Source organism: Rana temporaria, chromosome 9, assembly GCF_905171775.1.
Source record: "Rana temporaria chromosome 9, aRanTem1.1, whole genome shotgun sequence".
Taxonomy (NCBI): Eukaryota; Metazoa; Chordata; class Amphibia; order Anura; family Ranidae; genus Rana; species Rana temporaria.
The window spans coordinates 5,094,675-5,108,881 of NC_053497.1; the positions used below are offsets into that span (position 1 = coordinate 5,094,675).

The 14,207-nt window shown below is 47.1% G+C and overlaps 1 protein-coding gene across 1 annotated transcript in view; it reads right to left on the reverse strand.

Annotated features, from left to right (window-relative positions):
• The window catches only part of CRB2 (crumbs cell polarity complex component 2), a 104,594-nt gene that overhangs the window by 24,661 nt on the left and 65,726 nt on the right, over positions 1-14,207 (reverse strand). Inside the window, exon 8 of the mRNA XM_040325086.1 lies at positions 3,064-4,017. Coding sequence (XP_040181020.1) covers positions 3,064-4,017 — 954 coding nt within the window. The remainder of the gene's footprint in view (positions 1-3,063; positions 4,018-14,207) is intronic.

The following is a 14,207-nucleotide window of genomic DNA, read 5'->3' on the forward strand; positions in this document are numbered from 1 at the left end:
GCCCCCCTCACCAACATTGCAGCCTTACTGTGACAAACAATGTAGCCTCACCAGTCAGTGTGTGCACAGTGTGTGTGTGCGTAATGCACATCGGGCATCTCCTGCTCCTGCTGTGTCACGGAGCTCACTGTGAAATGTTGGGGCGTGCTGTAATAAAAGTCCCGCCCTCCTCCTAGACCAGCTTGTGTGATAGACAGAACACTGCCTCTATCACATGAGCTGGTCTAGGAGAAGGTCGGGACTTTTATCACAGCGCGCCCAAACTTTTCACAGTGAGCTCCGTGACACAGCAGTCTCCCACTGTGTGTTACAACTGGCGCCGCCCCTTCACCCACTGCCGCCCCGAGGCCTGGCCTCAGTGGCCTTGTCAGGAATCCGGCCCTGAGGACAGTACACTGGCCCCTTCTTTAGAAAGTTTGGAGACCCCCTGGTCTATGCCAACAGAAGAATTCCGAGTGACGGGCCTGCCCTCTCCAGCATGCAGCAGGTGATTGGCAGTCTCAGCTATGCATGTTTCCCTATGAGGTGTGTCTATTCCCTCCACTCAGGTCTCAGATTACACCAGTGGTCTCAAATCCGCGGCCCGTGGTCCTTCACTTGCCTTTATCTGGCCTTGGAACACTATTCTGCCGTTCAGGTCTGGTATGGATATTAAGGGGAACCCTGCGCCAATTTTTTTAAAAAAATGACGTAGGGGGCCCCCAAAAAATCTATACCAGACCCTTATCCGAGCACACAACTTGGCAGGCCGCAGGAAAAGAGGGGGGGACAAGAGAGTGCCCCCCTGAACCATACCAGGCCACATGCCCTCAACATGGGGAGGATGCCCCCATGTTGATAGGGACAAGGGCCTCATCCCCACAACCCTTGCCCGGTGGTTGTGGGGGTCTGCAAATGGGGGCTTATGGGATTCTGGAAGCCCCCTTTAACAAAGGGGACCCCCAAATCCCACACACCCCCTATGGTACACACATTTGAACCTCACACATGTTTGTGGACACCTGAACACCACATCTCTGAGTTTGGACATCCTATGCTGGAACTATGGGCATTTATATGGAGTTGCCCCCCCTACCTCCCCCACCTCTTTGTTTGCAGCTATAACAGCCTTCACCCCTCTAGGAAGCCTTGCCACAAGATTTTTAGGATGTATCTGTAGGAAATCTTATGTCCACTTTGTGGGGATCAGGTATTTAGGTTGGATTGGAAGACCTGACTCGCAATCCAATTCACCCCGAAGGTGTTCAGTAAAATGGAGCTCAGGGCTCTGAGTAGGTCACTTGGGTTCCTCCACACCAAACCCAGTAGGATTGGTGAACTTAAACTCAATAGTTTGGAGGGGTGTCCCTATACTTTTGGTCATCTAGCACGAGTCTGTTTATGAATGATAAAAATATTTACATAGTGGACCATACATGTACTCTATATTTCATTATTATTTTTATCCTGCAGTTTTTAAAACATAGTCCTCCTCATCAACATTTTGACAGCTATATTAATTAAATGTAGGGCATAGCATACATTCAGGGGCGGACTGACCATTGGGTCTCTTGGGTACTACCCGAGGGCCCCATGCCACTAGGGGGCCCCATCAGGGTTGCCAGGCTCAATAAAACCAGGGATAGTATGTAAAAATCTGTCCCTGAAATGTCCAAAGCTGACATGCTTTTGATTTTAGCTGCCCTGCCTCTGCATTGCCTCCTGGCGTGGTGGACATCTGTAAGCCCAGGGGCCCCATAATCTTCTATTGGCCAGGGGCCCCATGAGTTGTCAGTCCGCCCCTGCATACATTATAGGACATAAAGACAAATCCTTTACAGTAAAACCTTGGATTGCAAGCATAATTCGTTCCAGAACCATGCTTGTAATCCAAAGCACTTGTATATCAAAGCAAATTTTCCCATAAGAAATAATGCAAACTCAGATGATTCGTTCCACAACCAACTATTCAGAGGTCCTTTAGTTTATAGTCCATATAAAAAGATTATAGCAATGTGATTTGTGTAACCATAAAATGTCCATCCACAAATGGAAGCCTCCACAAGGGGATTGGAAGCAAAATCCAGCAGGAGCCACAGAGTATAAAAGAGAAGAGAGGCGCCTCTAAAGCCTCGTACACACGATCAGTCTATCCGATGAGAACGGTCTGGAGGACCGTTGTCATCGGTTAACCGATGAAGCTGACTGATGGTCCGTCGCGCCTACACACCATCGGTTAAATAACCGATCGTGTCAGAACGCGGTGACGTAAAACACAACAACGTGCTGAAAAAAATGAAGTTCAATGCTTCCAAGCATGCGTCGACTTGATTCTGAGCATGCGTGGATTTTTAACCGATGGTCGTGCCTTTCAACGATCGGTTTTGACCTATCGGTTAGGAATCCATCGGTTAAATTTAAAGCAAGTTGGATTTTTTTTAACCAACGGTTAAATAACCTATGGGGCCCACACACGATCGGTTTTGACCGATGAAAATGGTCCATTAGACCGGTGTCCTCTGGTTAACCTATCGTGTGTACGAGGCCTAAGTGTAGCAATCTGGTTACATTTAATGAAGTTACAACATTTAGCAACTCACATGGTTGATGAATAAAAGAGGCACATCTAAGTACGCAGGCATCCAGGGTAAAGCGATCCACAAAGACCATCCCCCGCACTGCCGGCTCTGACCGCTATCAGTCTGCAATTGTGACTGGGAAGACTACCCTGCAGTACAGCGATCTGAAAGCGAGGCTTGAACCGCTTGTGGAAGGGACCACATCAATGATGGTGAGGAGCATGGTCTATGTGGACAGCTTTACCCCGGATCCCTGCATACTTAGATGTGCCTGTTTTAATCATCAACCATGTGAGTTTCTAAATGTTGTACCTTCATTAAATGTAACCGCATTGCTACACTTAGAGGCGCCTCTCTTCTCTTTTCTACTCAGTTGTGACATGACGCTACTCTTATATCAAGACATCGCTTGTATATCAAGTCAACATTTATTAGAACATTTAGCTTGTCTTGCAAAACGCTCTCAAACCAAGTTGCTCTCAAACCAAGGTTTTACTGTACTTACCTTGCAAGCAGGTTGGACCCGTGTATGGTCTGATGCAGTCGCATTTATATCTGGTCCACAGGTCGATGCATGGCGACTCGTGATGACACGGGTTGGGATCGCACCAATCTGTTTTGTTACATCCGAGCTCCATATCAAAAGAGCTTCCTTGCCTTATATTCTGAGGCAGCAAGGCCTTCAAGTCAATGATGAGATCTTGCATACAACCAGTGAAGTTTTTTCTGCTCAGTGTGTTGTTCAGCAGAGAGCCATGAGCAAGTCCACCAATGTACACCGTGGCAAATGATTCAGGAAGTCGAAAATCATGGGCATTGCCAAAATCTTGAATTTTGAAACAAGAGCCATTAGTACAACCATCTTGATGAAGAATCAGCTCCAGAGTAGAATACAAACTAACCCATACTTCGTGCCAATGACCATCATCAACTCGGTGCTCGTCAATGACCAGGCGAGAAGAAGAATTCTGGTTTTGAAATAAAACTTGCAACAACCCGTTATAAAGCTCAAGCATTAGGTAGCGGTCTTCATCCCCCCGATAAAGGAGGATCATGTTCGGTAAAGTTGTCCTAAACCTCACTTTCATATGACCACCGTCTTCTTGAATACTCCTCTTGCTTCTGTTTGAGGCATTTAGATCATAAATAATATACCCGCCGGAAGTGAAAGAAAAGGTGGTAGGAACAGAGCAGTGCTCTCCATAAAACCCTGGCTGGCATATGCAGATATAACTATGGACCTCCAGCTCGTATGTTGGGAAGCACACGGCATTATTTTGGCAAGTGTGATTCAAACACCCCTGCAGCACCACAGAGCAGTTTTTACCACCCCATGTAATACCATCAAGCCCTGGAAGTGGGCAACTACAGAAATAGTCAGCAACTCCATCCAGACAAGTGGCACCGTTCCGGCAAGGACGGTTTTCACAGTCATCGACATTCACAGCACATAAGACACCTAAACAAAGAAAAAAAAAAAAAAATTACTCACAATTTTTAATGTATGGGAAGAACTGCAAGCATTAACTTCAAAATCTGTACCCAACATAGAAAAGTCATATGAGATATCGGCCTTCGCAGACTTTAAGATCTCTCCCTTACAAGGTTTGTATAGTCATTAGTCTAATTTACCTCCAGACCTCTAATCCCTTCTAGTTTAGGGGTCTCCAAACTTTTCAGTATGAGGGTCATATTGTAGATTTTACAAATATTTGTGGGCCAACAAATAAACAATATAAATCTGATTAATATTATTTAAATAAATTGATACATAATCCCTCCCCCCCATCACATCAGAGCCCCCCATTCACATCAGAAGTCCCTCATGACACCAGAAGTCTCCCCTTCACATAAAAAAAGCCCCCATCACATCAGAGGTCCCCCATCACACCAAAAGTCACCCCTTCTTTAGAAGTCACTCATAACACCAGAAGTCCACCCTTCAATAAGAAGTTCCTCATAACACCAGAAGTCCCCCCATTCATATCAGAAGTCACCCTTCACACCAGAAGTCCCTAATGACACCTAAAGTTCCCCCATCACATCCAAAGTCTCCCTTCATATCAGAAATTGCTCATAACACCAGAAGTCCCCCATCATATCCGAATCCCCCTTCACACCAGAAGTCCCCCAGTCATAAGAAGTCCCTTATTACAACAGAAGTCCCCCTTTGCATCAGAAGTTCCTTAGAACACCAGAAGTCCCTCCTTTATATCAGAAGTCCCTCATAACAACAGAAGCCCCCCCCCCTTCACATCCAAATTCCCCTTCATTTTAGAAGTCCGCCGTCATATCCAAAGTTCTTAACAACACCAGAAGTCCCTCCTTCATATCAGAAGTCCCTCATAACAACAGAAGGCCCCCCTTTCACATCCAAATTCCCCCTTCATCTTAGAAGTCCCTCAACACACCATAAGTCCCTCATCACACCAGAAGTCCCTCATCACACCAGAAGTCCCTCATCACACCAGAAGTCCCTCATCACACCAGAAGTCCCTCATCACACCAGACGTCCCTCATCACACCAGACGTCCCTCATCACACCAGACGTCCCTCATCACACCAGACGTCCCTCATCACACCAGACGTCCCTCATCACACCAGAAGTCCCTCATCACACCAGACGTCCCTCATCACACCAGACGTCCCTCATCACACCAGACGTCCCTCATCACACCAGACGTCCCTCATCACACCAGAAGTCCCTCATCACACCAGACGTCCCTCATCACACCAGAAGTCCCTCATCACACCAGAAGTCCCTCATCACACCAGAAGTCCCCACTTCACATCTGAAATCCCTCATAACATCCAAAGTCTCCCTGCACATCAGAAGTCCCTCAAAACACTAGAAGTCCCCCTTCACATGAGACATCCCTTAGAACACCAGAAGTCCCTCACAACACCAGAAGTCCCTCACAACATTATAAGTCCCTCACAACACCAGTAGTCCCACACAACACAAGAAGTCCCTCACAACACCACAAGTCCCCCTATTAAACCAGAAGTCCCTCACAACACAAGAAGTCCCTCACAACACCAGAAGTCCCTCACAACATTATAAGTCCCTCACAACACCAGTAGTCCCACACAACACAAGAAGTCCCTCACAACACCACAAGTCCCCCTATTAAACCAGAAGTCCCTCACAACACAAGAAGTCCCTCACAACACCAAAAGTCCCTCACAACACCAGAAGTCCCTCACAACACCAGAAGTCCCTCACAACACAAGAAGTCCCACAAAACACAAGAAGTCCCACACAACACAAGAAGTCCCTCACAACACCACAAGTCCCCCTATTACACCAGAAGTCCCTCACAACACAATAAGTCCCCCACAACACCACAAGTCCCCCTATTACACCACAAGTCCCTCACAACACAAGAAGTCCCTCACAACACCAAAAGTCCCTCACAACACAAGAAGTCCCTCACAACACAAGAAGTCCCTCACAACACAAGAAGTCCCACACAACACAAGAAGTCCCACACAACACAAGAAGTCCCTCACAACACAAGAAGTCCCACACAACACAAGAAGTCCCACACAACACAAGAAGTCCCACACAACACAAGAAGTCCCTCACAACACAAGAAGTCCCACACAACACAAGAAGTCCCACACAACACAAGAAGTCCCACACAACACAAGAAGTCCCTCACAACACAAGAAGTCCCACACAACACAAGAAGTCCCACACAACACAAGAAGTCCCTCACAACACAATAAGTCCCTCACAACACCACAAGTCCCCCTATTACACCAGCAGTCCCTCACAACACCAGAAGTCCCTCACAACACCAGAAGTCCCTCACAACACCACAAGTCCCCCTATTACACCAGCAGTCCCTCACAACACCAGAAGTCCCTCACAACACCAGAAGTCCCTCACAACACCACAAGTCCCACACAACACAAGAAGTCCCACACAACACCACAAGTCCCCCTGTCACATCAGAAATCCCCCTTCACTAAGGAAAGGCTCATCCAGCACTGCAGGGTCCCAGTCCCTGTGTAGTAGTCCAGGCTGCATAGCCTGCAGTGTGTAACCCCCCCCGGTCTCCAACCTGTAACTCTAAGCCGATGACCTGTAGGGGCTCTTAGAGCATCGTTTATGGAAGACGCCAGGTTACTGATGTTTGGCGCATGCAATTCTCAGCCTTGACATGTTGGGCGTCTATTTCCTCAGCACAACCTCACCTTGTATATTTCATCAAAAACGGGTAATATATTGCGCTTGAACCATTGCACTAATATCGTGTGACATATAAAAATTGGAACTATCACTATTTTATTTTCTAAGGGGTTTTTACTTTCAGAAAATAAAGAATGTTTTTTTTTAAATAATCTTCAGGCCTAAAATATTTTTTCTTTAACCATTCGCTTACCGGGCACTTAAACCCTCTCACTCTTTGAATGACAATTGCGCGGTCATACAACACTGTACACAAATGACATTTTTATAATTTTTTTCCCACAAATAGAGCTTTCTTTTTGTGGTATTTGATCACCTCTGTGGTATTGAATTTTTTGTTAATTGTTTTTAAAAAGACCGAATTAAAAAATATATATATATATTTTGTTATAAAATTTTGCAAACTGGTAATTTTTCTCCTTCATTGATGTACGCTGATGAGGCTGCCCTGATGGGCTGCTCTGATGGGTACTGATAAGGCGGCAAGGGTGGGCACTGACAGGCGGCACTGATAGGTGGCACTGATGGGTGACACTGACAGGCAGCACTGATAGGTGGCACTGATGGGTCACACTGAAGGGCATTGATAGGTGGCACTGAGAGCTGGCATTGATGGGCACTGATAGGTGGCAGTGATGGGCACTGATTAGCACTGGTAGGTTACACTGATAGGCAGCACTGCTAGGTGGCACTGATTGGCACAACTGGTGGGCATTGATAGGTGTCACTCGTGGGCATTGATAGGTGGAAATGGCAGGCGGTATTTGTGGGCACAGATGAGCCAGATTTTGCCTCCTTCCTCTTCGGGGCCGATCCCCCTTACGCTGTCAGGTAAATGATTACCGATCCTTTGTTTACATCACGTGATCAGCTGTCATTGGCTGACAGCTGATGACGTGGTAAGGGGCCGGGACCGGATCTGTGATCACCCGAGTCTCAGTGACTTGGTGATCACAGCGCGGGGCGCGTGCAAATGGGAAGACGTCTATTGGGGGCCTCCCGGAAATTTAGGTCTGCTCTGTGGCTGTCATTCGGCTATAGCGCGGATGTCAAGGGGTTAAATGTATGTAAAAAAAACCACGAAGGTGGCTTAGGCAGTGAAAGAGTTAAAGTATCTCACAGTCTTCTGTCCTATACTGAATGTGGCTTTCAGGGGCCACAGTTGAGGCCCCCATACCTCATTAGTTGACATCCACCATTGTAACCCAATAGACATGCAATAGGCCCTCATCTACGCCATGGAGGGGTCTTCTACACCATAGAGGGGTCTTCTACACCATGGAGGGGTCTTCTACGCCATGGAGGGGTCTTCTACGCCATGGAGGGGTCATCTACACCATGGAGGGGTCATCTACACCATGGAGGGGTCTTCTATACCATAGAGGGGTCTTCTACACCACAGAGGGGTCTTCTACACCACAGAGGGGTCTTCTACACCACAGAGGCGTCTTCTACACCACGGAGGGGTCTTCTACACCACAGAGGGATCTTCTACACCATGGAGGGATCTTCTACACTATGGAGGGGTCTTCTACGCCATGGAGGGGTCTTCTACACCATGGAGGGGTCTTGTACACCATAGAGGGGTCTTCTACACCATAGAGGGGTCTTCTATACCATAGAGGGGACTTCTACACCATGGAGGGGTCTTCTACACCATAGAGGGGTCTTCTACACCATAGAGGGGTCTTCTACACCATGGAGGGATCTTGAATGAATGAATGAAAACTTATATAGCGCAACACATGCGAACTTAATCGCCTCTGGGCGCTTGTTGTTCATGTCTCCTTTGGTATCTTCTACACCATAGAGGGGTCTTCTACACCATGGAGGGGTCTTCTACACCATAGAGGGGACTTCTACACCATAGAGGGGTCTTCTACACCATAGAGGGGTCTTCTATGCCATGGAGGGGTCTTCTACACCATGGAGGGGGTCTTCTACACCATGGAGGGGTCTTCTACACCATAGAGGGGTCTTCTACACCATGGAGGGGACTTCTACACCATAGAGGGGTCTTCTATGCCATGGAGGGGTCTTCTACACCATGGAGGGGTCTTCTACACCATGGAGGGGTCTTCTACACCATAGAGGGGTCTTCTACACCATAGAGGGGTCTTCTACACCATGGAGGGGTCTTCTACACCATGGAGGGGTCTTCTACACCATAGAGGGGTCTTCTACGCCATAGAGGGGTCTTCTACACCATAGAGGGGTCTTCTATATCATGGATACTTGAAATAAGACACATCTTCGGGGACGGTGAAGGATATGTCCTAGTTTTCCACTCCGTCAGCCTATCTGTCCCTCAGCAAAGGGCTTTACACTCCTGTCTTGTACAGATTACCCTAATAATCCGCTAATCATGACATGTGGCAGATGAATCGGGGTTTAAACTGATCTGTGAGCCGGAACAATGGAAGTGAAGCACGCCAATGCAGAAAACACGCGGTCTGCGTTCACTGTATCAATCTCATTACGACATGTACATGGGAGGGGGAGGGGTGGGGAGAGTTCGCTGACACCGGCATTTGGTACATTTCCTTCAGATCCAGGCCGGCAATACAGAAACTCTACACAAACAAAAAAATTAATCCAACTTTAATGAAACTCGGAGTTATCCGGAGAAAAGTAATAACCGGGGTTCTAGAGGTAATCAGTAGCTGGTCTTATACCTGGAGGGAACACAAACTCCGAGACGCTCATACAGAACTCTTATATCTGATATACTGGCCCAGCTACGGCGAGAAAGGCCCGGTTGTAGGAAGGACATCTTTGGGTTCTCCGGAGTATCGATTATGAGAGGAGATTTTGGTTTTCCCCAACCGGGCTCCGGAGTTTGGAGCTTTCGAAGTGCTTTGGCAGGGAAGGAATCTCCAACCCAGTGTCCAGGTCTCGCTGAAGACCAGCAGAGTCGGGGCCCAGGTGCACAAAACCCTTACAGATACCGACCAAACTTACCTCTTCTCGCCAACATCTTATCCCCGGTTGGCAGGGCTGGACTGGGACAAAAATTTGGCCCTGGACTTCATCCAGACTGGCCCACTTTGACAGGTCTCTCCCATCTCCCCCTCTCCCCCTTCACTAGCCACTAGCCGTTCTACTTTATTAGAGCAGAACAGCTGGAAGTGGTACTCTTATAGGCGTACAGTGGAGAAGCTAGACACCCGGGGCAAAGAATCAGTTCGGTGCCCCCCTTATGGGACAAGATTAGGCAGAAGTGAGAAACTCCCAGGCCATAGCTGTTGAGTCAGCTGTCTGTCCCCTCCCCACATGCTCCTCTGTCGTCCCCCCTGCTCCTCTGGTCCTCCCCCTGCTACTTTGCTCCTCCCTGGTGAGCTCTGCGGTGAGGGAGAGGAAGTGAGTGCTTCAGGATGGAAGAGACAGAGGAACGGAGGGGGGCGGTGGTCCGCTGTCACTGAAGCCGGCCCACTGAGCCATCGGCCCACCGGGAAACTCCCTGTAGTCCCAATGGCCAGTCCATCCCTGCCGGTTGGCGACCGGGGAGAAGATTCTGGCGAGCAGTGGCGGCTGGTTCTTAAAAACATTTGGGGCCTGACACCTGAACAGAGGGTGGCGGTGCCTAAGGTGGAGCGAGGCCCCCCAGGAGGCGGTAAAAATGGCTCCGCTCCATAGACGACGTACGGGTGTGAGAGCAATACGCGTTTCCTGAAATGACAATATACCTTCTCATTCTCCTAGCGCTCATTTTTTTCCCTGTAAAATAAATGAGTTTGTTGCGGAGGAGGCCGGAGACGATATGAGCTCAGCAACAGTGAAATCACCATCAGCGTCTATCCTTCATTATCAAGAAGAATGTTCCCCTCCCCCAAGCTCCTCATATATTAGGATTCGCCTCCCCCAACTTTTCCTTTTCATGTTGGTTTAGAAGAAAAAAACACGCAGGAATGCAGAAAATTCTTCTTCGCTCCGCAGAGCCCGAGATGAATATTTCTTAGGCTAAACACAATGCAATGAGCTGTACCAGGCTGTACCAGCCCCCCCTCCCCTCATATACAGACCCAGACCCCCCCTATATACAGCGGACAGAAAGGCCCGCCGTGTAAGGTGACAGCTGGGATTTCTGTACCTTCTGCCTTCTCACTAAATAGATTGCAAATTTTAGTTCATGTTTTAAAACGTTGTAGCAAATGTGGCTAAAATGTTATATCTATAATATAAACACTATAATAATATTAAATATTATCCCTCTCGCTCTTTATATTATAGTCATAGGGCCATATAGATCCGCTCGTTCTACGTGAATTAAGATCCGCTCCCGCAAGTTTAGGAGGCAAGTGGCTAATTCACAAACCACTTACCTCCAAACTTGCGACGGCGGATCCTAACTCCCCCGGCGGAATTCAAATTCCGCGGCTAGGGGAGTGTACTTTTTAAATCAGGCGCGTTCCCGCGCCGATTTAAATGCGCAGGCGCCATCCGCGAAATTTCCCGGCGTGCATTGCTCCCACTGACGTCGCTAGGACGTCAGTGGTTTCGACGCTTACGTAAACGACGTCCGTCCGTATTCGAGAACGACTTACGCAAACGACGTTAAAAAATTCAAATTCGACGCGGGAACGCCGGCTATACTTAACATTGGCTGCGCCTGATAACAGAAGGGGTAAGTATGCGACGGGTACGCCGCTACGGAAACGTCGTAAGAAGACTGCGTCGGGTCCGCGTACGTTCGTGAATTTGCGTATCTCGCTGATTTACATATTATTTATCGTAAATCAGCGGGAACGCCCCCGGCGCCATTTTTAAATTTAAAAATAGATCCGACAGTGTAACACATTGTAACACTGTCGGATCTTAGCCCTATCTATGCGTATCGGATTCTATGAATCAGGCGCATAGATAGGACCAGTGTAAGACAGAGATACGATGGTGTGTCTGTAGATATCTGTAGATACACCGTCGTATCTCTTTGTGAATCTGGCCCATAATATATATATATATATATATATATATATATATATATATATATAGTATAGTCATGAATTATAGCAACTATAATATACAGTGGGGTGGATTCAGGTACGAATTGCGCCCTCTTACAGAGGCGCAGCGTACCGTTTTAACGCTGCGCCTCCGTAAATTACGTGCGCTACGCTTCATTCATGATGCAGTAGCTACGTACTTTGCGCGGGCGCTCCTTAAAAATTCCCGGCGTAAGGGCGCGTAATTCAAATGATCCCGTAGGGGGCGTGGATCATTTAAATTAGGCGCGTTCCCAGCGCCGAACGTAGTGCGCATGCTCCGTCGGGAAACTTTCCCGACGTGCATTGCGGCAAATGACGTCGCAAGGACGTCATTTGCTTCAACGTGAACGTAAATGGCGTCCAGCGCCATTCACGATTCACTTACGCAAACGACGTAATTTTTAAACATCGCGACGCGGGAACGACGGGTACACTTAGCATTGGCTGCCCCTGCTAATAGCAGGAGCAGCCTTACGCGGAACCCGACGAACGTAAACGACGTAAACTGCGTACGTAGGGCTCGCGTAGGGTTGTGAATCGGCGTTAGTATGCAATTTGCATACTCTACGCTGACCACTACGGGAACGCCACCTAGTGGCCAGCGTAAGAATGCAGCCTACGATACGATGGCATAAGAGCCTTATGCCAGTCATATCTTAGGCTGCAGTCGGCGTATCGAGCTTTCTGAATCAGGAGCAGTCGATACGCCGGCGCAACAAAGCAATTGCGCTGCGTAACTATGGTTACGCAGACGCAATTGCTTTCTGAATCTACCCCAGTATATATAATCTTGTCATAGTAACTATAATTCTTTTTTAACACAAGAAACTATAATATATTTATTGTAATCAAAGTATAGTAACCAAAATAGTCATATAATATAATAACTATAATATATAAATATAATGTAGTCTTATTTTTTTTTATTCTATTCTTTTAATTTGATTATTTATTTTATTCTTTTGTATATAAAAATAGCAACTTTACTATAATTATGTATGCAATTTGCATACTCTACGCTGACCACTACGGGAACGCCACCTAGCGGCCTGCGTAAGAATGCAGCCTACGATACGACGGTATAACATAGTCATACAATATATATATTTTATATCTAGATATATATAATGTTTTTCTATAATTTCTTGTATTAGTAATATAATATAGTAAATATCATATATACTGTATAATGTAATCCTATATTACAGTAACTCTACAGGGATCTCAAACTGACGGCCCTTCAGCTGCTGCGGAACTACAAGTCTCATCATGCCTCTGCCTGTGGGAGTCATGCTTGTAACTGTCAGCTTTGCAATGCCTCATGGGACTTGTAGTTTTGCAACAGTTGGAGGGCCGCCAGTTTAACCACTTAAGACCCGGACCAAAATGCTGCTAAAGGACCTTGCCCCTTTTTGCAATTCGGCACTGCGTCGCTTTAACAGACAATTGCGCGGTCGTGCGACGTGGCTCCCAAACAAAATTGGCGTCCTTTTTTTCCCCACAAATAGAGATTTCTTTTGGTGGTATTTGATCACCTCTGAGGTTTTTATTTTTTGGGCTATAAACAAAAATAGAGCGAAAATTTTGAAAAAAATGCAATATTTTTTACTTTTTGCTATAATAAATATCCCCCAAAAACATATATAACATTTTTTTTTCCTCAGTTTAGGCCGATACGTATTCTTCTACCTATTTTTGGTAAAAAAAAATCGCAATAAGCGTTTATCGGTTGGTTTGCGCAAAATTTATAGCGTTTACAAAATAGGGGATAGTTTTATTGCATTTTTATAATTTTTTTTTTTTTACTACTAATGGCGGCGATCAGCGATTTTTTTTTCGTGACTGCGACATTATGGTGGACACTTCGGACAATTTTGACACATTTTTGGGACCATTGTCATTTTCACAGCAAAAAATACATTTAAATTGCATTCTTTATTGTGAAAATGACAGTTGCAGTTTGGGAGTTAACCACAGGGGGCGCTGTAGGAGTTAGGCTTCACCTAGTGTGTGTTTACAACTGTAGGGGGGTGTGGCTGTAGGACTGACGTCATCGATCGAGTCTCCCTATAAAAGGGATCACTCGATCGATGCAGCCGCCACAGTGAAGCACAGGGAAGCCGTGTTTACATACGGCTCTCCCCGTTCTTCAGCTCCGGGGAGCGATCGCGACGGGGCGGCTAGAAACGAATAGCCGCGCCCTCGTCCCGGATCGCTCCTGAAGCCACGGGAATCTCCGCATGTAGCGGGGGGGGGGGGGGGGTCCCCCGACCCACGTCTAGGCAGGGACGTACAGGTACGCCAATGTGCCTGTCCGTGCCATTCTGACGACGTAAATGTACATGCGGCGGTCCGGAAGTGGTTAAGAGAGAGAATGAGAGAGAGAGTGCTCCTAATCTCAGCTCGTTACCCGTATAGAAGACACCTGGGAGCCAGAAATCTTGCCGATTGATAGAGGATCGAATA